The sequence below is a fragment of the Numenius arquata genome, chromosome Z, assembly GCF_964106895.1.
Source record: "Numenius arquata chromosome Z, bNumArq3.hap1.1, whole genome shotgun sequence".
NCBI classification, from domain to species: Eukaryota; Metazoa; Chordata; class Aves; order Charadriiformes; family Scolopacidae; genus Numenius; species Numenius arquata.
This window is the reverse complement of record NC_133616.1, coordinates 60,646,885-60,674,189: the sequence shown is the minus strand read 5'-3', so window position 1 is coordinate 60,674,189 and position 27,305 is coordinate 60,646,885. Positions and strand designations below refer to the sequence as shown.

Sequence of the window (27,305 nt, the reverse complement as noted above, 5' to 3'; positions counted from 1 at the left end):
CCTACTTAGTAGTGACAAGGCTTCTCATCTTATTACCTAATACTGTAAGCAAATTGGGATTTCTGAGTTATTTTGTGCATAGACAGTTTCACTTTTCTTCTGTATATTCTGTATTTTCTTTCATGCTATAAGCCTTTAAAAATTTATTTCCCTAGTGGTATTCCTAAGCGCAACAGCCAACCTACTCCTCTGTTTAAAAAGAAACAAACGAAAAAAAAACCAACTCAGAACCATCCTTTATTCCAACTTACTTTTCTTTTAAAACATACACAATTACCTTCCCTTGCTAGCATACACAGACTGAATTGAGCTGTATGAGCTGCTACTTTTGCACCACTTCTCTGCATTTCCAAGTTACTTTTAATCATAGTTTTTTATTAACATTTCCTTGCATTTATATTTTTCAGACATGCTTGCAATCAGTGAAAATTTAATCTGACTATTCCCTAAAGTAAAATGTTATAGAGTAAAAGAAGAACAAAATGCAGTTTAAAAATAACATGACTCATGCATAATAAAATTAAGTTTGTCTTAAACAAACTAAAAATTTGTAAGCACAGTGCTAAAATACAATTCAGAACACTCTGCAAGGATAACAAACTAAGGTATAACTTAAGATTAATTTAGCATGCACTTTATATACACCAAGACAAGGAAGAAGAATTAAAACATGTCAAACCTTAATGAAAACAATGGTAAGATGAAAAAAAGACGTTGAGTGTGTTCAAACTGAAAAATCAAAAATTAGCTCCACAGCAGTTGACAACTTGCACAAAAGAAAAATTCTCAATAATTTTTTACTACTAATTATCCAAATAAATAAAATGAAGAGTTACGTCATCAAGTTATACCTAGAACATAAATCAAGTCTGAAAAGCTGGCACATTAACCTCAGCTGTGCTGAAACTGTATTAAGGTCAAGCACACCTACTTCAAAGTTCAAGGTATACGTACTTTTCAAGTGTGCTGCATTTCCAAACATAACTGACATCATTACCTTAATATGAACAATTTCCCCAATTCAGAACATCATTTCAGTATTAGACTTCTGTGACCTAATGCCATTTCAAAGTACAATAATACTAAAGAACATACAGAATAGTACACACATGCCCCTACAGTACATACAGAGTCATACTCTTCCTCCTCTTCTTCCCCATGGTCATAGAAGTGTTCGTAATCCGTAGATCTGGCTGCATCCAACAATTCTTCTCCATCTTCTCCACCCACAAAGAATCTAGGAGGATCATTCTCTGTTGCACTAACAGACATGGTTACAAGATCTATAGAGATCTATGTAGAAACGGCAGCCACTTTGGCAGTTGAGATACTGGGCATGTTTCCCACTGACTCGGGAACACGAAAGTCCCCTGCTCTTTGATATTGCTTGTGCAGTGTTGCCACTGTGCTGACGTTGTCTGCCAGACACTGTTTAACTGGTATCATCTGCTCATTATTGGTTTGAGCTGCTGTTCCAAGAAACTCGCGATAGGCTACTGCTTCCCTGAGATGATCTGACAACTTTTTAACCTAAAAGAAATTCCAAAACAAACAATAAAGAGAAAAAACACATTTGATAAAGGCATATAAAAATAGACCATCCTCATTTAGAAAAAGTATTTGGACATTTACAGACCTCTGAGCAAAGCATCAGAAATAAAAGCGTGCACACTACACATAGTCTACACTTTCAGATGTTTAGAACAGGGGGGATAATTTCAAGATATTTTCAAACTACTGATACAGACATTTTAAAAATAGGCAACAAAACTCACAGAAGTAAAAACTGACACACGGATTTTATTTCCACCTTAAGAAGGTCAAAGTGCAGAGTATATCTTTTATATGAAAAATAAACAATCAAAAATGTTCTCCCATATCTGTGACATTTCTCTCACCATTGCTGTCATCAGCTGTTTTTTCCCCAAAGTTTCCTAATCAAATGGCAATGGCAAACAGACAAAAATGCTAATGAGAACTATAAAGCCTCCACACTAGGACTATTCTTAAATAGTCAACTATTCTTGCAAAAATCAAGTGAATCTTCAGCATATGTGCCAGCCTTGTTTGCTGATATATTTCTGAAGCAGCACTGCTTTATATTTACACTAAAAATTAATATTTACAATGTACATTAGCACTGCCGTCTGTCAAAAGTACTTCTAAGCACTAACGTACCAGTGAAGTGAACACACACTGGACCCTTTTAACCAGTCGTGTGAAAATAAAATCTTGGCCAAATAACTTGTATACAGAAACAGAGACTCAGAGCTCAGTCATCTGTTGTTTTAACTAGGTAACTGTTGCTGCTGCAAGTTCTGCATGGCTTTATACCATTCTTACTACTTAGAAAATGAATAAGCAGTTAGTTGTTTAGAAGCTCATCTGATCAAACACTTCAGGTTGTTTATTAGTCAGATCATTACGTAAGTGCCATTCAAAAACGATGTCTCAGCAGAACTGAATTTGTCTTTAAATATCTGTCAAAACAACTTTGGCTGTTCCATGAACAAAATGAAGCAATAGTAAATTCCCAATGGTGATCAACCATTCAGCTTCCCGTGAAAAAGGATGGTAAACAGAGCAAAAGTTACCCAGGAAGAATCTGTCCTATGTCTGGGAGCAATAGGTTAAGCATGGGTAAACAATACAGCTGTTTCAGAAGCTGAAGTCCAATCAGCAGACACGAAAGGATGCTGGAGCGACAGCAGGGGACTAAAAACGTTCATTTCTTAAACTTATTTCTTATGTATCTGCTCTCCTTCAAATCCGCTAATGAAAAATTACTTTCCCTTAGAATGTGAAACCGTAGCCATTTGTCCTTCAAGCAACAAGAACAAAATGAAAATTTCAAAAACCTAATTCATCTTGCTCTCAGGAGAGTTAGAAATCAGGTATTGAGACAAATCAATCCTGTTTATGAAAGAATGAAGAGAGCAACCTTTCCAAATCTCATTTCTACCAAACTTCAGAAATGCAGAGGTTATTGCCAACATACACTGGCAACTAACGCAGAATTTTGAAATGGTATTAAAAACAAAAAAGGCTCCCAAAAGCTGCTAAAGCCTGAAAATGAAGTTTAACAGTTCCTCCTGCATCAGCTTCCCCTCCCACTATCCCAACTCCATAAATTGGAAACAAGTGTCTTAACAGTTTTTCATAACCTAAGCGTTTCTCATAAAGAAGGAAAAGCAACCACTTGAAGCAGATAAGCAGGAGGTCAAAAAAAAGAGGTTTTTTAAGCTCTCTTTCCCCTACCTATTCCTGTAGCACTTTGTGAGAGCAGCAGAAGTTGTGACGTTTGTGTGCAATTAATAACTAGTTATTTCATGAGGATCTCTGGCACTACCTAAGTCTCTCTAACCCAAAGGGATTACTTCTCAAAGCAAGCAGAAACCACACAAATAAAAACTGAAGGGAAAGCACAACATATTTGTCTACAAATGACACAAAGATATAGCCTGACAAGCTTAATTCCCCAACAAACCTATCTGAAACTTTGTGTTTTCCTGCCTTCCTAACTCAAGAATCTAGAGAGTGCTGGCGTTACTCATGGACAAGTAGACCTGTCAAGAGGAGCTTCACTTGTGGAAAACAGACTTTGAACAGTCACGTAGACTACTTGGAGTTAACAGATTATTTTCTGCAAGACTTACTACGTTGTTCACCTGTCTGAAGGTGGATGAATTACTACATTGCCACTCTACGCTATTCCCACCGGGCCCCAGAGTTTTCAGTCAGCATGTAAAAATAAGGGCACAGACACAGAATCAAGGAAAGATACTGACAATTTTCAGGCTTGTGAACTACTGCAGGAACACACTGAATTGCATATAAATTGGCATTCTGACTGCTGATGGTTACCAGCTTATCTCCCAGCCAGCAGATGCTGTAAGCTACTGTCATTAGCATAAATTTGAATCAGGATATAATGAATAAATTATTTATTTTTTAGAATAAATACTTTCAGAGGTGGCAATTAAAATTCTTTCCCTCTGAATGCTTTGGCTACTAAAAAAATTGAAGAATTCCCTTCTTTCTTGTGGTGTGTGAAATAAAAAGAGTCCAAGAAAAAGAGACATGGAAAGAGAAATATGCGAGTAAGTGACTGCAACTACAGTGAATGGCTTAAAAAAAAAGTCTCCTGAAAACATCTACAGTTATCTGATGTCAAAAATGCAGTAGGACCATACTTGGATAAAAACGTGGTTCTCAGGTTGTACACCAAGGAGAAACAATAAATGGCAGAGCAAGAAGGTGGAGCTGCCTTCCCACTCCAGAAGTACTATCAGTGCTGATAGGAGAAACTTTTAACACACTGTACCCTATGCAGAATTCCATCTTGCTGCCCCTGGAACAGGGAAGAGTCTTCCCAGTACTATTTTTCTGTACCAAGAAGTGAGCAGCAGCAGCAGCAATATAGGGGCTAAGATGCTCGATGTTAGATCCTCTCGTACTTGGTGCAAGAGCACAAGCCTCATTAGACAATGAAGATCAGAAGATTACATGCATGCCTCAACCGTGGAAGGCTGCAATGTAAGCATGACAAAACCCAAACTTTGTGCTGGAACAGACACTGACCCATTTCTAAAGAGATAGCATCAAGAATATCCACGCAACTATCTCCTACCATGCAACAACCTTTCCAGCTAAAATTAATTAGATTATGTTTCCTTCAAACCTCAGCTGTTACACAAGGCTTTTACAGCTCATAAATAAAAAAAAACTCCACTAATTTTGAAAAAAAAAAAACAACAATTTAACTAACAGTGTTGTTTCTTAAAAGGACTTCCAATCAAATGTATGGCCTCTTCATTCCACCTGTCCTAAAGCTTCCTACTCGTAAGTACCATATGACACATCTTGGCCAAAAAAAAAGGTGAAAAAAAGGAAAAAAAAAAAAGTAAAGAAAATGTCGAATCTGGTAATTTTACATTCTCATCTTAAAATGAACTGATCTCAATTTTTCCCTCAGAAGTTAGATTGCACTAAAATAGTGCACTGCAAGGTAAAAATCCTTAAATTTAACTGATACTATTGCTACTTACTAGTGGAAGGTATACAAAACAACATTCTAAATATATAAAATGACACATAGACAAACTTAACATTAATGTACAAATAGGCCTGTGTTTGAATCACAGATTTTGGTAGCCTGCTCAGCACTCCAAGTCCAGTATTCACTACAGGCTTTTTTTCTAGTAGAACGTTTCTACACTTCCACAAGCATATTCTAAAAGAATAAGCCAAAATGTAGTGCTCACCAAGCATTAACAGATATTCCCACAGTTTTCCTGTACCCGTTACACATTTTTCAGCAGCTCAGGAATCCAGCCCTGCTGTTCCCCATATTTACTTAGACTGTTAAGATTAGCATTCCAGTAACTGTCAGCAACAAATCAGCTCAACATTGCAGCAGTGGTCTCAACAGCCATGTCAAATGGACTCAAAGTTTTAACACCCTTGCTCCAAATACTAATAAAAACATATACAACTCCTATATAAACAGAAGCGTTTCACCAGGTTTTCTTCTGTGTTGCTACAGCTATTAGAAGAACAAATACACGCTGCCTCTACTGCACTCTAATGGAAACTAATGGAACAAAACTAGAGTAAAAATGCTTCTCATCTGTTGTCTCAAGAAAAAAACGAACACATCATACATTAAATAGCTACAAAACATTTCACAATCAGGAACCACTCAGGGAAACAACTTTTGGAAATGCCATTATAACAAAGTAACCATAAAACACTTTGTGACACTTACACTGTGAAATTTAACAAACTGCTAACTGTACAAGATGCGTCAGTGGTGCTCATTTGTTACATGACTCTGTACATATACATACATAACAATAAAAAAGCCCACTCCCTTGCACCCTCGCTCCGCATTGCTCCTGTTAAAAGTTTCAGTTCTTACCACTGGAGGCTTATTCAAACCGCTTCCGTTACCAGCTTCCTCCAATTAAGCAGTTAAAACTCAAATGATTTTAATAGCAATTTCTCAGGCAGTCTTGGTGAGATGACAAAAAGCTTTCAACATCTTCCTGCTAGAACCGCTACACCATTAACAGAACATTTCACAGCAAAAATATTTGCCTCACTCCGGCTGGGGCATTTTACCTGTTCTAGAATTGCGGTTCTGCAACGTGATTTTTGGTGTAACACACCACCAAAGACAGCCAGTTTGTTGGGCTGCTGGCGGAGCAGAAAGTGTGGGGAGGGGTCAAGGGAGAAGCAGAGGGGAGACGGGAAGAAGAAAGAACCATCAGAGTCTGAACTCAGAGACCTGACAGCAGCGACTGTGATCCTGAGTGCTCTGTGTGGATGTGTAACAGCTTTCTACAGGTGAGTCAAAGAAACTTATTAATACTTCAGATTTAAATGTGAGACTCTGGAATTACTAACAAGGCCCGTGCTCAAGAAGAGCATTTCCTTCAGCTCTCACGGGAAGAGAAAGGAGGCAGGACAGGCAGAAGACAAAAAAAGTGGGAAAGGACATCAAGACACAGAAGCTGCCAAAGACAACACTGTGAGCAAACCATACACGATTTGTTTATTGCTGTGATTTACACAGCAAAAGACACATATGCTCTCCAATCTAAATATTCAATGTCTACTGTGTCACTAAGTCAGTAATACAAAACATTAAGATTTACACACAGACGTCGTTCTGTTCTACCACACATCCTGTGAGGTGGCGAGTAGCAGCTGTCAGCCCATTACTGGGATGGACTAAATCTAAGAAGAGATGCAGAGCAGCTCTATGCCAATATCCCTCAGCCACAAAGAATATATTACAGTTTTAGACCAATAATACTTTTTGCAAAACAACAAAAGCCAAGCGAAAACCAAACCAAATGAAACAATAATCACAAAAAATACAAAGTGATATAAAGGTTTCCAATAATTACTGGAATTTACGAGGTCCAGTGGTATAATAGGCTGATTAAGAAACATGAAACTGAGAAAAAGCCTTTAGCTCCACCCATCAAATCCAAACTTTAACAACAGCCTTAAGAAGTTTATCACCACCTTCCGTAACTCAACTATGCTCAGTAACATGAGGCAAGGAATTTTACTGCTGTTAAAACAGAACAGACAAGAAATAGGATAAAAAGTGTAGCAAAGGAAAAAGATGCAATTATAAAGACTACACTACACAGCATTACAGGAACCAAGTCACCTGCTACGATCTTGATTAAACTAAAATCAGGCTCTAAGATTTCACAACACTCTAACATCTTCCCCCATCATAAGTAATCTACACATCAAACCAAGCTTTTCCAAAGTTTCTTTTTCATTCTCTAAGTAGTTTCACACGAAACCAAATGCAAGATTTAATCTGTTCTGCCTCCCCCCCACCCCACAACCCTCAATCAAGACAGGTAATCTGCAAAGTATCAGAAGGCAGCAGGGCAGACCACTGCACATTCCCCCTCCTCTCCAATGGCAGACAGCGTGGCATGGGCAAAACGTGGCAGGTACCCACACAGGCAGTCAGTAAAATAAAAACAGCCCTTCTCTCTCCCTCTACTCCATTCAAAAGCAGCTGACTTCATCTGCTCCAACCAGGAGGCTGCAACCCACTCACCCTCCTCCCAGACCCTCCCAGGACTGCACCACAACTTGCCCCACTGCACTCCGGCACAGGGACAGCCACACCTGTACTACCTTCCTCTCCCCACACCAAGAGCCCTATGCCTTTTTGTCCCAATCTAGACGTGCAGTCCAATGTGTCACCACTACTACCTCCACCTGCCAGTCCCAATCTCCTCCATTACAGGCAATGGGGTAGGGCAGTCTCCAAAATCTGTCAGGAAGTGATGATGTGACAAGTACCTCCCAAAAGAGAAGACGAAGAGTAGGCTTTGTTGCTTTTAGCCAGCCACTTGGTTGTACCTACAAGCCAAGCACAGCTCTCGGACTGTCAGATGAAGAGCCATAATCTATTCTAAATGACAACTGTGAACATGCTAATCTCTTTCTGTTTGCAGAAACACTGCAAATATTTTTTACGGTGTTCCTAAAGCATTACTATCTCATACTTTATGCATTACTCTACCAGAAAAATTATAGCAGCTCCCATTCCAAAAGAGACTATTCACCCTTCAGTTTCGCTCTACTGAGACCTGAAGAAACATTCTGAAAAACGAAGAGGAGCTGTGAGTCTTCCTTGCCAGGTAAGTGCTTGTATTCAGTTTACATGGCAAGGCTTTGGTAGCAGGGAGGCTGCAGGCTTCTGTGAGCAGACACCAGAAGCTGCCCCCATGTTGGATAGAGCCAGCTTCACCCAGCTCCTGCTGCTGCCCAAAGCTGAGCCCATCAGTGATGCTGGTGGTGCCTCTGCCACGATATATTTTAAAAAGGGTAAAATCACTGCACAGCAGCTGAGCTAAGAGTAGTGATAAAACATTAGAGAAACAACCCTGCAGACACCAAGGTCAGTGAAAAAAGGAGAGGGAGGAGGTGCTCCAGGCATCAGAGATTACCCCGCAGCCCATGGAGAAGATCATGGTGAAGCAGGTTGTCCCGCTGCAGCCCACTGAGGTCCACAGTGGAACAGATCTCCATGGGCTGCAGAGTGGCTGACCCCACACCGGAGCAGGCAGATGTGCCCTGAAGGAAGCTGAGGCCTGCAGAGAGCCCACAGTGGAGACCCTGGTAGGAGCTGTAGCCAGTGGTGAAGACCCCCTGCAGGAGCAGGACCCATGACCCCATGGGAGACCCGTGCTGGAGCAGTTCACTTGTAACGAACGGTATGATGCAAAATTCCCGTTCTTGTGACCTGGGTAGTGGAGGGGGAGGTGCTCATCTCTTCTGCCTGGGATCCAGCGATACGACGCATGGAACTAGTTCAAAGTGGCCTCAGGTGAAATTAAGACTTGATATTAGGAAACATTTCTTTACCGACAGGGAAGTCCAACACTGGAACAGGCTTCCTAAAAGAGGCAGTCAATACCCCAAGCCTGTCAGTGTTTAAGAAGCGTTTGGACAACACCCTTAATAAGACGCTTTAACTTTTGGTCAGCCCAGAGGAGGTCAGGCAGTTGGACCATCATAGGCCTATTCCGACTGAAACATTCCAGGCTGGTCTAGTCTAAACTGCAGCCTGCGTAAAGGACCCACGTTGGAGCAGTTCATGAGGGACTGTCTCCCACGGGAGGGAATCCACCCCGGAGCAGGGGAAGAGTGTGAGGAGAAAGGAGTGGCAGAGACAATGGATTACGCACCCACCACGGTCCCCATGCCCCTGCGCTGGCTGCAGGGGGCGAGGTGGAAGAGTTGGGAGTGAAGTCGGGTCTGGGAAGACAGGAAGGGTGGGGGAAAGGTGTTCGTAGATAGGTTTTTTTCTTATTTCTCCTTATCCTAGTCTGTTTAACTGGCATTAAATCAAATTAACTTTCTGAAATAGAGTCTGTTTTGCTTGTGACAGTAGTCGGTGAGTGATCTCCTTGTCCTTATCTCAACTGACGAGCTTTTTGTCATCTTTTCTCCCCCTGCCCCATTAATGGAAGAGGTGTGATAGACTGGCTTGGTAGACACCTGGTGGCCAGCCAAGGTCAATCCATCACATTGCTCCAAATGTATTTCCTGGGCAAAAAAACCTATTGCAGTGTTCCCTGCACTCCATCTTCAGCAATAAAGTATACGTACAGGTGCTTTTACCCACACTCTTTCAGCTTGGTGGTTAGGACATTTTTCTGATGAACAGAAAACAGGGACTTGAAACCACCGAGATCTGAGGTAACAGAAACAGTATTTGTCCTGTCCCATTGTCGTGGTTTCGGCCGAATTTACCAAAACCGGACCGACAGATGGCCCTTCCCCCCCCTTCTCCCCCCCCAAAAAAGAGGAGAGAGGAAGAGAAAGAGATAAAGGAGATTCAGAAGTTTAGAATGAACTAAACTACTTTAATGAAGAATTAATATTAAAATAAAAATAAAGAAGAAAATAATGAAATAGATACAATATATACAAAACCGTATCAGGCTCCCAGGATGACAGTCACGTCACCGGCAGGCACTGGGAAGTCCCAGACTGGACTCAGTGATGAATGGGAACTGGATTCCAGCTCTGGAGCCAGGAACACACGGATCGGGATCAAAGGCAGATGAACAGAGTCCTCTCTGGACGTCGGCCATCGCAGGAAGGGGGCTGACCCTTTGATCCCTCAGCTTTTATACTGAGCATGGGGCAGATGGGATGGAATAGCCCAGTTGGTCAGGTTTGGGTCACCTGTCCTGTCCACTCCTCCCCACTGATGTGTCCCCTCTACGTTTTTTCCGTTTCCGACCCTCTAAGGGGGCAAATAACGAAATTGGCTGACCTTGGTTGTTATGGCAATAAGTATAAGCAAGAACCTCCCTGCATACCATTCCTTGGCATGGAGCACAAACATTGGTCTTATCATTCTGAGAACGAGCAGTTTTCTCCACAATATGCCGTTAATTTCAGAGAGTTAGAGGAGGCCTAGCTAGGATGTAAAGTTACAGAACAGAAAATTGGTTCAGTTTTACTTCAAACCGGGACACCCATTCAACTGTTCTAACCATTTGGCTATCATAATCCAATTTCCCTTTCCCCACGCACCACTAGTTTTCTTTAAAGGTGGCCACTGGGTTTCCTCTTACAGGAGAGGGCTTGCTGCTCTCGATTCCAAGCAGAAGGCAGGTACCTAATGTGCAAAATCTTAACCAGTGAGACACCTACGCTCCCAACCAACAGGAACCCAGAAATACCCACCTTAGTGGCATTTCCTACTGAAACAACTCTCTCATCAGTGCTGCTTACAGGTGCACTTACATTTCCTGAAATGCTGTGTAGCTAGGCTAGCCAACTAGTAGTCACCTAAGTCTTCTCACGGGGACTGGAATTATTTTCCAACAACTGTGCCACCTAAATGTTTGTGCTGAAAACTAAGATTTTTCTGACCCTCCATATTATAGTAGCTTAGCCTAGGGGACTAAAAACTTAAAGAGTTGTACTGTGGCATGTGAACCAGGATTCTGCTAAGAAGCTAGCTTTGCAGCGAGGAAAGACATGCCTTTTAGGTTGTTGATGAATGATATTTCTAGTCTTAAAGCACAACTGTTATAGTTTTCAAACAGTAATTACTTTGGCTGATTTTCCCATGTTTGCTTTCCTTCCTAGTAATTATACAGTTAGTTAAGCAAAATATTTCCAGTAATTTAGAATTACCCAGCTTAAAGTGAAATAACTTTTCAATGCATCTTTCCCATACAAAATTCTTTGCTTGTAGAACTTACATTTCTGCTGGCGAGGTATCGGCGGAAAAAGTAACTTTTCAGCACATGTAATGACATGAGCTAAAACTGAGTTTTAGCCCCAAAGACTGCATTATCACAGGGCATCTTTCAACTCTTTAGCCACCACAGAGTATAAATTGCAAAATGAACCATTAGCATCCTTCAACAGAAGCGTCAGAACAGCCTTAAAAGTCTAGAAAAATCTGTCTGGTAAATATCACTGTCTTCCCTTCAAGATAAAAAGGCAGTATTTTTTTAAACTGGCAAACACTACTAGAAACTGACATCTGGCATGTGTTACAAGTATCTCCTGCACAGCCACAGAACAGATAACCTTCACATTCATTAACCTTCAAGTTCCTTTCTAAATCAAACCTTGTCAAACACATCACATAAAAACATTTGTATTTGTCACAAGCTTGAATGTTTCACGAAAGCCTGGCTTCTGAACTTTTAGATATCCCACTCAAAGATGTCAAAACAGCTTCTCCATATTCTCACAACTTACTACTTCAACTCTGTAGAGATGCGAAAGTTTTTGCAAAGATGTGACAGTTTTTGCAAAAAATTCTGTACCAAAGTTCAGTAGGCTCAGCCTCTGGAGGCGTGATCTGTTCCAACTACAACTGCCAGGAGGATGAAACCCTTCCACAGAAAAGAATCAGACAACCAAGACAAGCCAACCAGTATAAAAATTTGTATTTCTCACATATTGAACCATAAAAGAGGCATTTTATATAAGTCAAACGTTTATGCCAAAGACCAGTTCAACATAGCAAGAATACCCTTACTATTCGTTGAATCAAAACTTGTTGAAAGCGATAGGTTTAGCTGCCTCTCACCATTTGCAATCATGCACAAAGCAAAGGCAGATTCTACAGGAACTTTGATAGCCCAGGCCAAAAGGAAAAGTTTGGCTTACTAGCAGAGTAGAATTGATGCAGAAAAGATGGAAATGGAGCAGCTTAAATAGATGAGGGGAAACAACACTTAGAAAAAAAGATGCAACATAATGCAAAAATACTAAAACAAACAAGTGTAAAGAGCAGCTTTTCAGCTTAGGGCACCAGATAGAAGTGGTTTGGATCAGAAAGGAAACCACTTATTTCACTGTGGTTGTGATACCGATCTGCCCCTGCTTCCTGCTTGTGTGAGGAAGAGTGGCCAACTACAAAAATCAACTTCTACGGGGCAACAATAAAAGTGCTGAAACCTGAGCATATTCAAAGCTTAGTGATATTCAGTAAAGTCCCCAGGTTCAGGAAAACACCACTAGAACAAAGAGAAGTGTTGCACAGGCCACCCTATCTATACATCTCTCTCATCTCAGCCCCTGACAGGTTATTTTCTGGCTACTATGTGTAACTGATTCTCAGCTCTGGGGCTGCTGCTGCTCTTCTTTCCTGGCTTGATTGACACGTAGTCAGCAATCTCCCCTGCCCCAACTGATTTTACACAGCATCTATAATCCATTTTTTGGGATGTTAACAGACTGCTCCGAATCCAGTGATTTAAGAGATGCCCTATCACCCTCCCTTTAGGGTGCTGCCTTGCACCCCATGCCCTCCTTCGTGCGGCACAGCACGCTGCGCTTCCCAGAACAGAATAAACCACAAAACGAGGCAAAAAGCTCGACGTGCCTAATGGCCGTGCCTCACCGCGTCTCACCGCTGGCTGCAGCTGACTGAACGGCGCGTTTTAGCCCTGAGCGAAGGACAAAAGCGGACTAGAAGGCTTTTGCCCTTCCCGCCACCAGGTACCGGGGCCGGAGCGACGCCCCCTACGGCGGCAAGCTGTCCCCCCACCCGGCTCCGCTCCTCACGGCCGCGGAGCCGGCCACCCCCACGCCCGCCGCAGGCACCCCGGCTGCCGCCCTTCCCCCGCGGCCGACCCCGGCCCCGCCGACACACCCAGGGGGAGCCCCGGCGAGAGAGCCCCCCAGCCGGGGGAGACGCCGCGCGGGGCGGGAACGAGCGCCGGCTCCTCAGGCGGTGGCGGGGGCGGGGGGAGCGACACGGCAGCCGCCGCCCGTCCCCAGGCCGCAGCCCGAGGGGGCGACCCGCCCCACCGACATCCACCGCTCAAAAGCGGGGCGCGGCCGGTGGGGTCAGCCCCATCCGCATCCCCCCCGTGACGACGGCGGGGAAGGAGGGGGGAACCCTGAGCAGCAACCGACGAGAAATCGCCTCACCTGCGCCTGGCGCCTCCGCGCCTGGCGCCGCCCGCGCTCCCGCGTCCCATCGAGGAGGCGCCGCCGCCGCCGTGCGGGCCGCCCCGCCCCTCCCCGCCCTCCCGCCACTTCCGGGGGCGCCACATAAGTCTCGGGGCGTAAGGGCCGCCGTTGCGGTCAGGCGGCTAGGAAAAAGGGGGGTGGGTTAGGGCAGTGGTCCGCAGCCCCGGGACCAGTCGCGCCGATACCTCTGCTGGAGCAGGTGCGTGGCCGGCGGCTCTCCGGTGCGCGGCGTGCCCGGACCGCGGAGCCGAGAGGAGGGGGTGGGGAGCAGCGGCGGCGAGGTGGGGGAGGGAAAAAGATCGCGTCGGCGTCTCTTCGCGCATGCGTGAGGCTTGCCGCGCCCGGGAGCGGCGAGGCTGGACTACTACTCCCAGCATGCCCTGCGCGGGCACGGGCGTTGCTGCCGGCTGGTGGCCGCCGGCGCGTTGCATGCTGGGAGCTGTAGTCTTGGCGGCGGGCGGGAACGGGGCTTGGGCGCGGCCTTGGGGCGGCGGCGCCGCAGCGGAGGATGCTGAGGCCGGCCGGGCGGGCGGGCCGCCTTCCCCGGAGGAAAGGCTTCGGGGAGGTACGGCTGGTGCTGCCGCGGCCCACGAGGTGTCCTGGGCTTAGCGTGCCTACCCTCGGCCCCGTTGGCCCCCGGCCCCGCTGGCCCCCGGCCCGGCCCTCTGTGGGGTCAGGCCTGCTCCCCTCTCCTGTCCCCATGTGGCGGTCCCAGTGAACGATGACAGGGCGCTTGCGAGGTGGGAGTCAGGGATTAGGGCAGTGTTTAATTTAGTTGCCGGTGCCTCCGAGGTGGCGCCGTTGTCATCTGCAGTGTGGCTTCCATCCTGACCGAGGCCTGTGTGTGGCCTAATGGTGCCAATGGCCTGTTAGGTGGTGTCGAGACTGAAGGCGGAGATACCTAAGAAATAGAGGTGTTCTGAAACGTCAGGGTTCTTGGTCAAAAATGGCTCAGGCTTGAAAAAGCCAGGGAAGGGTGTAGGTGGGTATGTCCATCTCATTTACAGGTTCCTGGAAGTGCTTTGGTTAGAAAAGATGTGTTCAAGGCTGTATGGGAAATTCCTGTTTCTGATAGGAACTGTAGATGGAGGTAGGGGAAGTACTCAAAAGCTGGACTGAAAAAAGAAAACAGTTTTGTAGTTAGGACTGTGATTACATGTGGTAAAAATGAGCATTAAAAAGTGTTAAGTGTTTGCAGGTATGAGTGTTCTGGCTAAAACAAAAAGAGCCCTGGATGTATCAGAGTTTCATTCTCTTTGTTGAAATGCTTTCCTTGACTATAAAGCAGTGTATTCTTTTCCAGTTTCAAAGGTATTAAGAATTGATTACTGATTGGAAAATAGTTTGATTGTTACAGACTGCCAGATACATTATGAGAAAAATAGCATATGAATTATCCGAAGTAGTATGGTTTATTCCAAGTAATAAACCCAGAAGGTTTTATAACTTGTTATTTTCAGTTTTGTTTTTTGGTTTTGGTTGGTTTTTTTTTTAAGATCAGGCCAAACAAAATAAATTAGGTATTGGGGAAAAAAACGAGTAGGGACATAGGAAAGGAAATATTCGGGAAGGAATCTCATTGTCCTCTTAGGCAGCAATCCAGCAGACTATTGAAGCACTTAAGAGTTTGCTGGATCAGTATCCTTCTAAACACATTAAATGTATATGGATATTACGTAATGCATTCTTTCTTCACTGGCTTATGTTCGTTCTTCCAGACCTTTATAGTAGAAACTGCCATTGCAGAAATAAGGATGTAATTTCTGTTTAGCTGAAGTATAAGCTGTGGTCCTGCTAAGATGTATCTTATTGCTGTGCAACTTCATTTTGTTAGAATTGGTAACCATGTACTACATGGAGAATATCCATTATTTCAGGCAACAGTTTCATGAGCAAAAAGTACTGGAAGAATAAAGATTGTTCTGGAACATCTTTTCTTGTTGTGTGTGGAAGTCTGTGTCAAGCCAAAACAGTCCATCATCCCAGTGGCTAAGTGATAAATCATACCTGGCTAGTATTGACTTTCCAGCCATGCTTGGATAATTGCAGGAAGGCCTTTGGGAGAGCTCTCAGTGAAGCATGAATGCATGTCCCTGGCAGACAGGATATATTAATTGCTCTTCACCAGTATGCTTTTACTGTCAGAAATGCTAGTTAGTAGACTTCTTTAAAACAACAGAAACGTGAATTTTGTTATAGTAGCCTGACCTTCCTTTTGGCTATTAGTTAGCCAATTTACCAACTCAGTGGGTTGCTTTGGCTTGTGGTATCACATGCAAACTTACACAAAACTGCTATGCCAGCCAAGATGACTAGAAACAGTACTTTATTCTCGCTCCACTCCTTCCCTGTTCTGAAACACCCTCTTTCCTTGCTGTCAGGATTGTAGTGGTGAAAAGTTTTATCTGCGCTAGTTCTCTCAGGTAGGAGGATTTTACTTTAAAACACTAATGCTGTATGACAAGAGACTTGACTGGTTTTGAAAGCCAGCTCTAGGTTGTGCAAAATTAAGTATTCAGTGGGGCAAAGGTCTTGTTGCTATTTGAATGTGAAGTTCCTGGCATGCATTTAACGCTGATAACACAGCAACGTTTAGCCCAGCTGTATATGTAGAATATGATATTCTATAAATATCATACAGCATTTTATTTTCTGGGAGGAACAGAGTAAATAAAAGCAGGCATAATTACTCTTTAGAGCTCTTTACCCTCTTCACACCCTCAGTATAGTAAAGATAAGTAGAAAATAAAGATAAGGTGAAAACTTAACATCTGACTTACACATTTGGCTTTCAAATAGCATTGTCGTTCAATAAGATAACGTGGATTCCAGAGTAACTGGATGCTGTCACTTCCCCATAATTATATGCTACTGAGCAGATATGGCAGACAAACTGATTACTCTTTTTAGCAGGCTATGTTGTCACTTTGTCTAGTCTTGAGACACTGGCAGGATATGGAAGAAATTTGCTTAATGCTGTGGATAACCAGCATTCATTAAGAAATTACGACATGGCAGACCCCAAGCCTGATCCTGCTCTTGTAGACGTGAATTAGAGCAGGATCAAACTGCCATTCCATCAACATCTTAATTGCTGCTGGAGCAGACTTGGAAAAAAAAACCCCACCAACACCGAAATCATATGAAGCCTACATGAATATTTTTGCCCGTAAATGTTTCTGCTTGTCATTAATTCCTAATTGTTTTGTTGCTATTCTTGCTAGACGCACTTTTCCTCTACCAATGACGCATTTTGCTAATGACATTTTAGTTTATTAATGTGATCAGGGAAGTCAGCCCATGTCAGGGAATGAATTGTTACCTTACATGCGGAGTCTGGTTTGGGACTTCAGAATCTAAATGTCAGATGAATTAATGTACAAAATAGATTTCTGTCAGTTTCTCTCTGGGGAGGTTTGTTTTTTTTTCCCTATTTGTCTATGTGGGTTTTTTCCAACTAGGGTGGCTCTCTGGACAGGTCTAATCTCCAGCACACCTGCATTTGAGAGCTATCAGAATGAGAAGAGTATTTTTTTTCTCACTGGTCTCATTTTTCCCCCTGTCCAATGGATATAGTAGAAGTCCCCATTGTTCGGAAGTTTTAAAATATCGGTTGACAAAACCAACTTTACACAGAACAAAATTAGTGTGTCAAGCAGTGTTCCGTATTGCTGAAGTTGATAGCGTGGGGGTATCAAGAGCAGTGCAGTGGATGGTGCAACATCCTCTTAGATGCCAAGTTATCAGGGTGCTTCTGAAATACAAAGAAAACAGTAAAAACTGAAGATGTGCTCCTCTGACAGTTGCTCTGTCTAACAAATACTGTGCATTTGTTCAGGTTAGCAATGGTCCGCAGTGGAAAAAATGGTGGGCTCCACCTGAAGCAGATCGCATACTACAAGCGAACGGGGGAGTATCATCCCACAACATTATCAAGCGAAAGAAGTGGAATCAGGAGAGCAGCCAAAAAATTTGTTTTCAAAGGTAAAAAGAGTGTCTTAAACTACGCTGAAAATAGTTTTTTTTAGGTGAAGATTTGCTGATACAAAAAAAGAAAGTGATGTCTTGCTCTGCAGCCGGATGTGATTGTAATTTGTCCCTATGAAACAAACACTCTGCTTTACCCATGTTAATGTATAACAGGATGTTTACAGAAATGGAAACTCAATCTGCTTTAGTCCTTTCCAGGAGGGATTTATACATCTATCTAAAAGCCAAACCTTGTTCTAAATACTGCAGAAATAGATTGCCATTGCAATCCATAGTTCAAAGGACTTCAGAAAGGGGAGATTCTGATCTGCAGCAGCAGACAAGGAACGCTTGGTCAGGTCTGGAGGACGCTGTGGGTGGCTGGGCAGAAGTGCAAAGATGGCTTTGCCATCTGTCACCTTAGAGCCTCCCGGCCCTTCCCAGCTTTACTGCATCCCTGCGAGGAGGTACATGAGCCTCTGTAGCCTGCTGTGCTCCCTCAGTCCCATCAGACCTGCCCAGTCTGTGTAGAGAGAAGGCAGGGAGGAGTTAAAGCTGCGAATAGCAATGTCGGGTTGCTGGCAGGCAGACGATAAGTCTCATAATGTGTCCTACCTCCCCTTCCCACCCCCCGCATCAGCTTGTGTTTCAGTCAGACTTCCTGTGGGAACATTGTTTGCATTCTGACTTGCCCTCATATCCCTCATGTCCAGATTAATAAATACAGGCGACCAGTTGGCTCTTTGGAGGAAATAATGAAAGTATTTGTAAACAAAAAGCGACATTACACAGAAGTGAAATGAAGCTGATTTAATAAATTCTGTACTGAATCATGCCCAGTGGTTTAGTAAACTAAACAAAAGACAAAGCACTTGCATATAATTTGCTGGTACTTTTCTTCTTTCAGAAAATAAATTGTTCTATGTTGGAAAAGACAGAAAACAAATGCGCCTGGTAATTGTTTCAGATGAAGAGAAGAAAAAGGTGCTTGAGAAATGTCATGAAAATGCTGCTGGCACTCATCATGGCATATCAAGGACACTGACTTTAGTGGAATCTCATTACTACTGGACCTCTGTAACAAATGACGTCAAGCAGTGGGTATGGTCTCATAGCTACAGGATATTGTGTTAATGTTACAAACACTTTGTAATCTTGTGACTGATACAGCAAGCACCTGCACTGCTTCATGAGGAGAAAATGTAAGCTTACAGTCAAACTGCAAATCGTCGTTTTGGCAAAGCAGAGCGTTCCCTTTTTTCTTTTACGACTGGCCACGTGGCTTACATATTGCTGTAGGTTACTCAGTGGTGGGGAGTCATGCTGCCTGTAAGTTCGCAGGGCACGTCTGGTCTTTGAGAGGGATTTCTCTTGCAAGGACTCTTACGTATCTTTGTTAGGATGCAGTGTACTGTCCCAGGGATATGTGGCTAGAGTGGCTGCTGACAGGTAAGAATATGAAAATGGTGCCTCAGCCTTACAATTAGGTGTGTTCAGAAAGTAGTTAAACAAATCACTGCTTGGGAAAGTTCCTCCTTCTTCACCCAAAGACACATGGACACGATCCCTAGGCAGAATGTGATCCTTGAGGAAACTGTATGTAAATGTCCTTTATGGCCAAATTACTGTTGCTGTCAGCTTGCTGCATCACCTGAATATGGGTTTGTGCAAAACTGTAACATGAACTACTGTTCCATGTTATGCATAGCACATTATGTATGCTACCAATGTTTTTCTACACAGTGGAACCAAAAGGGGAATGATTGGGACTTTCTTTTGATCCTGGCTGCTTCATGATTCCTTTAGTATTTACAGATGGTAAAGGCTATTAAAATCTATGCTGTGGACTTGAAAGAGCAGAGTGCCTTCACAAAGGCCAAAGTTCAGCTATGAATTCATGCACATAGAATCATAGAATGGTTAGAGTTGGAAGGGACCTTAAAGATCGTCTAGTTCCAACCCCCCTGCCATGGGCAGGGACCCCTCCCACTAGATGAGGTTGCTTAAAGCCCCACCCAGCCTGGCCTTAAACACCTCCAGGGATGGGGCATCCACAGCTTCCCTGGGCAACCTGTTCCATTGCCTCACCGCCCTCACAGTAAAGAATTTCTTTCTGGTATCCAATCTAAATCTACCCTCTTTCAGTTTAAAACCATTACCCCTTGTCCTGTCACTACACTTCCTGACAAAGAGCCCCTCTCCAGCTCTCCTGTAGGCTCCCTTCAGATATTGGAAGGCTGCTGTAAGGTCTCCCCAGAGCCGTCTCTTCTCCAGGCTGAACAACCCCAGCTCTCTCAGCCTGTCTTCATAGGGGAGGTGCTCTATCCCTCTGATCATCTTTGTGGCCCTTCGCTGGACCCGTTCCAACAGGTCCATGTCCTTTCTATGTTGAGGACTCCAGAGCTGGACAAAGTACTCCAGGTGGGGTCTCAAAGTGCAGAGTAGAGGGGTAGAATCACCTCCTGCGACCTGCTGGCCACGCTTCTTTTGGCGCAGCCCAGGATGCGGTTGGCATGTCCTCCTCCTGGCCTTCACTGTTATTTGATTTTGTTTTGGTTTTATGCTGGGGCTGAAAAGTCTAAGGGTAAAAAATGATAAGAGAGATAAAATATTAATTTGTTTTGCATTGCCTGGACTGACCTGACTAACAGAGGAATAGTGGAGACTTACAATCCTGCTTGATTGTCTTAAACCTTCACCATCGCTTTTTATTGATAGCATCTTCCTTGATGTTTGCACTAGGTGTATGCTTGCCAGCATTGTCAAGTGGCAAAGAATACAACCACCACTGCACCCAAAACACATCCTATCAAAGCTGAGGAGCCATGGGCAGCAGTCACTATAGACCTAATGGGACCTTTTAATATTACCAACAGAAGCCACAAGTACATCGTAATGATGACAGATTTGTTTACAAGATGGACTGTTATCTTGCCGCTGCATGACACTTCAGCAGCTGAAATTGCTAAGGCAATCATAAATGTGTTTTTCTTATATGGGCCACCTCAAAAAATGCCTATTGATCAAGGGAAGGAGCTGGTTTATCAGGTAAATATTCACATGGCTGGTTTTTTTTTTCTTCTCCAAGAAAAAAATACATTTTATCCTGTATTAAATCTGAATTTTAGACCGTTCTTGAAAAATACTGTAAGTATTTTTTCTTTAATTTAAAAAAGAAGTTAGCACATACAGAAAATGGCAAACCAATTAATTGCAATTTGTAACATTATGCAGTGTTTCCCAGGGTTTTATTATTTGGATAAAGAGCAAAGCAAAATGATTTCCTGACAGTCATAGTGCAGGTTTTGTCACTCAGTTGAACTTCCACACTCCCAACATGCTATATTTCGTTCATCCATATTGTCCCAATAAGACAGCTAAGGATATTTTTGACACTGGTCTATAGTGATTATGAAGAACTTTTCACACTTTGATCCTCTTAGAAATGATGAAATCATGAGACTATGACATGGAGGAAATGACATATTGAGTTAGTGGCAGAAATGTGTTTAGAAGCCATCAATTACTGCCTCCTAAGCCATGCTGATTCCTTTAGCTCTCACGCTTAACCCTGGACTGTTTGGTGGGAATACATATATTAGACTTTTGCTCAGTCACCATTGCAGCAGCAAAAGAGATGGAAAACTGAGTTTGTTTACTTGAACTGTCATACGGAAGAGGGAAACCTTCAGTAACTGTGTTTTTTCTTTTTCTTTTGAAGATAAATGAAGAACTGTTTGCACTCTTTGGAATGAAACAAATTGTATTGTCTTATCCTCAGACAGATGATGGAAATGAAAGAACATGCAAGACAATTAAAGCTTTTCTTAACAAATACTGCACTGACCATCCAAATGACTGGGATGACCATTTGTCTGCTATTGCCTATGCTTTCAATTTGACAAATTTGGTATGTGAAGGTTCTTCACCTTTTGACTGAAGTTTCCCAAAATATCTACAAAGCTGTATGCTAAATTTGCTTGCTTTTTGCTCCCCATTTAAATAGGAGCCAGATCAAAATACCCCATATTTCCAAATGTTTAATCGTAACCCCCATGTTGTTGAGCCAATGAATATATGTGTGGAAGGAGAATACAGTATGTTTGCCAAAATATTTGAAACAACTAAAAAAGCCAGTGAAGCACTGGAAGAAGAGAAAACCTCAGATTGCCAGGTAAATGTTTATGTATTCAAATTTTACTAGTAAGAAGACTGAAAAAAAAAAAAAAAAAGGTGGAAAGGCTTGAAGTGTAAAGTATAACTAACCTTTTAAAGCAATATGGGGTTTTGAGTGGGGTGTTTTTAGTTTGTTTGTTTGGGTTTTTTTTCTTTTGCCTGTGATTTCTAGATCCCAGTGTTAACAATTCTCAGGTATTTTGGGGGAGTAAACTTGGAAGAGACCTGTTGCTGAGAGATTCATATCTGACTTAGAGGGCCATATACCCATGGAAGCTGAAAACCATTGCTGATGGACTATTGATTTATGAAGATATCAATTTCTTCAGAATTCTCCAGCCCTACATATTATGAATTACACTCATCAAAAACCACTTAATGTTATGCATATGCATTATTAACCAATGTTATGAAAATACATGATTACTTTTGGAAAAAGAAAATGTAATTCATATGTATCTTTCTGCAGGTGGAGAAGAACACTTTAGATGAACAAAAAATCAGAAACAAAATCACTGTCAAAAGGAAGTCAAAGCAGTTAAATACCCTTCGACTTAAAGTTGGTCATGAAGTCCTCAGGCAAAGAAAAAATTGGTGGAAAGATGGTCGTTTCCAGTCAGAATGGGTTGGTCCTTGTATTATAGATTATATCACAGATAATGGCTGTGCAATATTAAGAGATGCCACAGGATCCAGGTTGAAAAGACCCATCAAGATGTCTCACCTCAAGCCATACATAAGAAGATCCAGCGAAAAAGGTGTGTATATATCCATGTGTGTATTTTATTTATCTATAATTTTGGTTTTCTGTGGGGTTTTTTTAAGTTATTTTTTAACTTTCCTGTCATCTCTTGGTGTTAGTTTAGGTTATCAGAGTGAACAAGCATCATTCACTCACCAGTGTGAATTAAACTAATGCTAGGTAATAATGTAATAATTGTACTTTTTAGTAAGAAGAACAGTGAGTGTGAGCAGCTTCAAACCTATGCGGAGCATGGAACAGAGCTAATGAATCATGTTTAAAGTCTGCTTAAAAATAGCTCCCATTAGAGTTGCTTCTAATCTGTGGTTTGGCCCTGTTGATGCTGGCTAGTGAAAACATGCTAGAAGTATAAGGCTGAACTGTTTTCACAGAGCATTTTTTTTGCTTAGTCTGACTAGTGCAGATGGTACATATTTAGACTTTTTCCTTTAACAACAAAAGAGCGTCCTCCAAAAGCCTTAAAATAGGAAGACTGTATCAGAGAACTGGTTAAATAATCTGAGTTTATTTTAAATTGTGCTACTGAAGAAGTAAATGTGTTTCTTTTACCAGAGCAAATAATATTGTCACGCTCTGCATTAGGAATGCTAGAAATTCCGAAAGACTTGGGTAATCAACCACCACGCTTGCTCTTACACATTCAGTCTGTCCTTTTGCAATGATGCTGTGTTAATCAAATAGCGGCAGCTGTTTCTTTTCTGCTGATGCTGTCTCTTGAGTCACTGCAGGCATTTTGAGGAAAATGAACACAGTGTTTAGAATGCTTCTGCCATAGAACAAGCTGCTTTTTGGTTCAGGGTTCTTGAATAGTAGAACAATTCCCACCTTGTTGGCATGTGTGGTTAAGATTTGGTTCTTGAAAATGGATAAACTGCATTGAGATGGTAATTTCTTCCATCACCTCTTAAAGCTGAGGGATTTGCAAAGCTGAAACTAATTCTGGAATTTCATGTGAGAAGCTGATATTTATGCCAGTCGTCAGTTACAGATTTCATAACCAAGATACCGATTTCACGTCACGTCTCCAGGACACCGCTTTTGCTGTTGGATGATCACTCTGAGGCTTCCAGTTCCTCATTAAATTACTGATCCGTAAGGAAGAAGTCACGTGCATGTCAAGCATGCAGATAATTTCCAGCTATTACAATGACTTTGGTACATTGTGCCACAGTATAAGAAGTTAAAGGTGGTTGTCTTTGTAGGATCAAAGCCTAATATGTTTACCACTAAATATACTGAGAAGCAGTATGTGAACACAGAGTTTCTTCCCTTTCCCAGAAAGCGACTAAAGATTAGTTGCCTCACACAGGCAAAAAATTCAATGGGTTATGAATACTTACAAGTCTTAAAATTATACACCAATATTCATACATACTTACATTTTGTAGAGGGGTGAACCAGGCTTTGCAAAAATAATTGGCTGCCTTTATCAAACAGCCTAACAGCAATCAACAAAGGGTATTATTTCAGTTGGATAAGAGCAGTGAAACCAGGCAGTGAATGACATAGTGAATGACATCTTCATCTGTAAAGAAACACGTGTATCTTTGTAACAAAGGACTTCTCTTTATTAGCAGGAGTGGACTTCTTTTGTCTGCAACTTATTTATTATTCCTACTACTGTGGTGTAAGTGGGAACAAAGCATTTGCAGTGTTGTCTCTGAAATAAATCACAGAGAACACTGCAAAAAAAGTACATCTTAGGTGAGGCTATTTGTGGCCTTGCCTACCAACTTTGTAAATGTTATTAAGTGTTTTGCTTATGTTGCTCCAAAAATCTGGAGTGTGTCTTGTGTGTATAATGCTTTAGATGTGTGAGTTTGGGAGTTTTAAAGAGGAAAGGCAATTCCTGAAAACGGGAGTGTTCATTTTTCATGTGAGGAAAAAAATCTTTTGCAGGTAAGAATGGGCAATCAGAAGCAAGGTGTTTTTTCATAACCTTTTGTAACACTCCTGGTCTAAAAATAAATCCTGAGTAGTGCATTGATAGAGCCCTTGTACGGTCATCACAGGTTCACAGTTGGGATGTACCTGGGTTGCTTGCTACCTGGGTGTCTTTACAGACAGCCAGAGGTTCCAGGACTCCTTATGCATACATACTTTTACATGTCTGAAGCCATGTTTTGTTTTCCTCAAACATGAATGTAGTTTGGTTTAAATATTAAACTCAAGAGACTGCCTCTGGGTCCAGTGCTCAAATGACTTTAAAGTTCAAATAGGCAGATTTAGAACACATCTGTTGAGAAATATGGCCAGAAAAGTGCAGTTTCACCTCCACAGTAGCTCCTACAAAGGTGCTTCTTTGGACCTACATCTCGCGACGGAATTTGTAGACCACTGTATAGAGATAGTTATCTGTTGAATGGCTCTTCTGATTTAACAGAACACTTAATTTCATACTAAGATCCCTGTGTGAGCAAGAAGAGAAGCCCTAAACTCACCTCCCAAAACAAAAGTATTGCACCATGTTGTCAATTACACTTCTAATTTGTGTGGTCAGACTGTTTTAATTTTATTTGAACACATTTGGAAATAGTCAAACACTCTAACCATATATTGGATAGAAGAAAGCCTCAATAGTACTATACAATATCAATCACCATTGTTGTCTTTAAATTCTAAAGAACTGGTTTGTTTCTTTTTGTACATCTTCAAGAAGCCTGTTGTGCATTAGGATTTCCCAGCAAGAGCTTGAGTAGCCACCTGTCTATATGCACAAAATGGAAGAATCCGTATGTCCAATTATTTAAGGTATTGGTTCAGTAGGTGACTATGGCAGATATCAAGGTAGTCATTGGCCTAGCAAAGAACAACTTTTAATGTGGAGCGTTGCTGCAAGCATTATTTTATGGTTGTAATGAGATGCAGTCAAACATTTGATGCTTGGTGGAATTAGGAAAGTCACATTCTTAGACTGCTGTCACTCAAACATTGTTGTCCTCTTATGGAAATTGTTTTGAAAAGTAAGTTAGCACCTAACTAACATGTTAAGTATGGCTTAAAGGATCTTAATGGCTACTTTTCTTTTGCAGATAACCATTACTTTTTACAAGGTGCAGTAATTGTTGACCATGACTATATTGCCTTATCTGAAAGATCCCATAATCCAAGCCAACAAGACTCTGTTGCTGAAGGAGAAATAAATGCCTACACAAGCGATGTCATATCTGCTGTACAAATGCCACCCACGGCCTGCAAAGACCAAGAATCAGCAGATGGTAAACCTGAGTCTGAGCTGACAGAAGATCACCACATTGAATCAAACACTGCAAAGCTGGAGCAATGGCCTTCACCTTGTTGGACGCTTCAGACCAAGATAGAGGATACTTAAGCACAGTGTCATATCACAGTTCATTGCCAAACAGCTTGGAAGTTTTGTGGCAGACTGAAGAAAATATAATAGCTCTGAATTCCTTAGTCAAATCTACTTTACTCTGTTATGAATATAAGAGTACTGCAGGTACTGCTGGTTAGATTGTATGGGTATTAAGAAGGATTTGCTCCATTACCAAAAACGTATGTACAGCCTAGTAAAAGCACATGTTCTACTACTGTATGACTTTAAGAACATTGTAGCTGTCCAGTGGTTAGTTTATGTGGGTGTTGAGAAGCACTTGCTCAGTGACCAAAAGTACAGGCACAACCTAGTAAAAGCACATGTTCTCATCATGCATTTGAATTACAGATTTTGCCAGTATAACCACAGTGTGGCTGTACCATACTATTATCCTCTCAGGACACAATGCATCGTGTCACTGCAATGACCTTTACATTAATCCTTAGATGACTCATTCCTAATGTGCAGAGATACTGTGGGATGAATATAATCTGAGCAACTTGATGTGAATTTTGCCTCCAAAGAAGCTCATGCCCTCCTTTTGCTGTTACAAAAGTTTCCTATTCTTTCTGAGAAGCTGCAAACTGACTGATAAAGCTTTTAATTTCTAGTCACTTAATGCTCTGAAAGTATTTTGTGTCTTCTGGAAATCCAGCCCTACATGCATACTTTTTCTCCACCGAGACTGTTTCAGAAAGAAGGTACTGGGCAGCGTTTGGGGATGCTGGCTTAGCAGGCTGCTCCTCTGTCTCACTTGGAGAAGAAAAGGCTTTGTGTTGGCATTGACAAACATAAACAAGCTGAGAAGCCCAACTTCTGGTAGCTGCTGTTACCCAAAAGCTGTACTGTCCCCTGAGGACAGCTGACCTTTATAGTTGTCAGTCTAGTGCATCAAGGAAGTAAAGAAAGTGGGCTTGGTGAAATAAAAAATAAAAAAACCTAGGAAGTCTTGTCAAACTGGTTGCAGCAGGAAAAATGTAAATATGACATAATGAGTAATTGTGATCAGTGGCCTGCCTTTGATTTAAATTTTTCCCTCAGTAATGAGCACTGTGGTCATACAGTATTTCTTCTCTGGAATAGTAGTTGAAATTGAAGTAGTCTTCCCCTGAATAGCAGTTGTTTGGGTGCTGTGTGCCACGGTCATGTCATGATAATGATGTGGCAGCCTAAATTGTTCCTATGCTAATCCTTAACAGAGGCCCAGACTCTTGAAGCCAACCCCTCTTCCTCCGTATGAACCTTTGTTTCTTCCACTATGATTATTGACTAAAGTGATATCTTCTTCTAGGATGGATTTGTTACATTGTTAGATATGGTGTGTGTGTGTGCGCGCGCATGCAATATGTATAAATATATATAGTGTGTGTGCAAAAAAAAAAAGAAATAAAAAATATTAGTGTCAGGGATAAAATTGGAGAATAATGGGAGCTGGCTGCAAGATTTCTTTCTGCTTTGTTAGATGCAAATCAAATCTTACTTCACGTGGTACAGCAGAGCTGTTTTCTGGGGAAGCTCGGGCAGCACAAGTGCCGTGTACTTGGTGTAGCTACATTG

General features: G+C 42.1%; 2 protein-coding genes across 2 annotated transcripts in view; one reads left to right on the top strand and one right to left on the bottom strand.

Annotated features, from left to right (window-relative positions):
- PPIP5K2 (diphosphoinositol pentakisphosphate kinase 2) overlaps positions 1-13,509 on the bottom strand; it is a 51,830-nt gene extending 38,321 nt beyond the window's left edge. The window contains exons 1-2 of the mRNA XM_074166196.1: positions 13,462-13,509; positions 1,129-1,530 (exon numbers count right to left, since the gene is read on the bottom strand). Coding sequence (XP_074022297.1) covers positions 1,129-1,272 — 144 coding nt within the window. The 5' untranslated portion in view covers positions 1,273-1,530; positions 13,462-13,509. The remainder of the gene's footprint in view (positions 1-1,128; positions 1,531-13,461) is intronic.
- Positions 13,510-13,824: 315 nt separating this feature from the next.
- On the top strand, positions 13,825-26,361 carry GIN1 (gypsy retrotransposon integrase 1). The gene is made up of 8 exons (XM_074166709.1): positions 13,825-14,068; positions 17,342-17,487; positions 18,380-18,573; positions 20,215-20,520; positions 21,194-21,382; positions 21,479-21,646; positions 22,118-22,406; positions 25,444-26,361. Exons 2-8 carry the CDS (start codon positions 17,349-17,351, stop codon positions 25,740-25,742), a joined length of 1,584 nt encoding a protein of 527 aa, XP_074022810.1. The 5' UTR covers positions 13,825-14,068; positions 17,342-17,348; the 3' UTR covers positions 25,743-26,361.
- Positions 26,362-27,305: the final 944 nt, after the last annotated feature.

What these genes read in the sequence shown, in the direction of transcription:
- GIN1 (XM_074166709.1), top strand. Translation starts at nt 17,349, where the DNA reads ATGGTCCGCAGTGGAAAAAATGGTGGGCTCCACCTGAAGCAGATCGCA. An exon ending in CAAAAAATTTGTTTTCAAAG is followed by an intron (nt 17,488 to 18,379) that starts GTAAAAAGAGTG and finishes TTCTTCTTTCAG; the next exon opens with AAAATAAATTGTTCTATGTT. An exon ending in CAAATGACGTCAAGCAGTGG is followed by an intron (nt 18,574 to 20,214) that starts GTATGGTCTCAT and finishes TGTTTGCACTAG; the next exon opens with GTGTATGCTTGCCAGCATTG.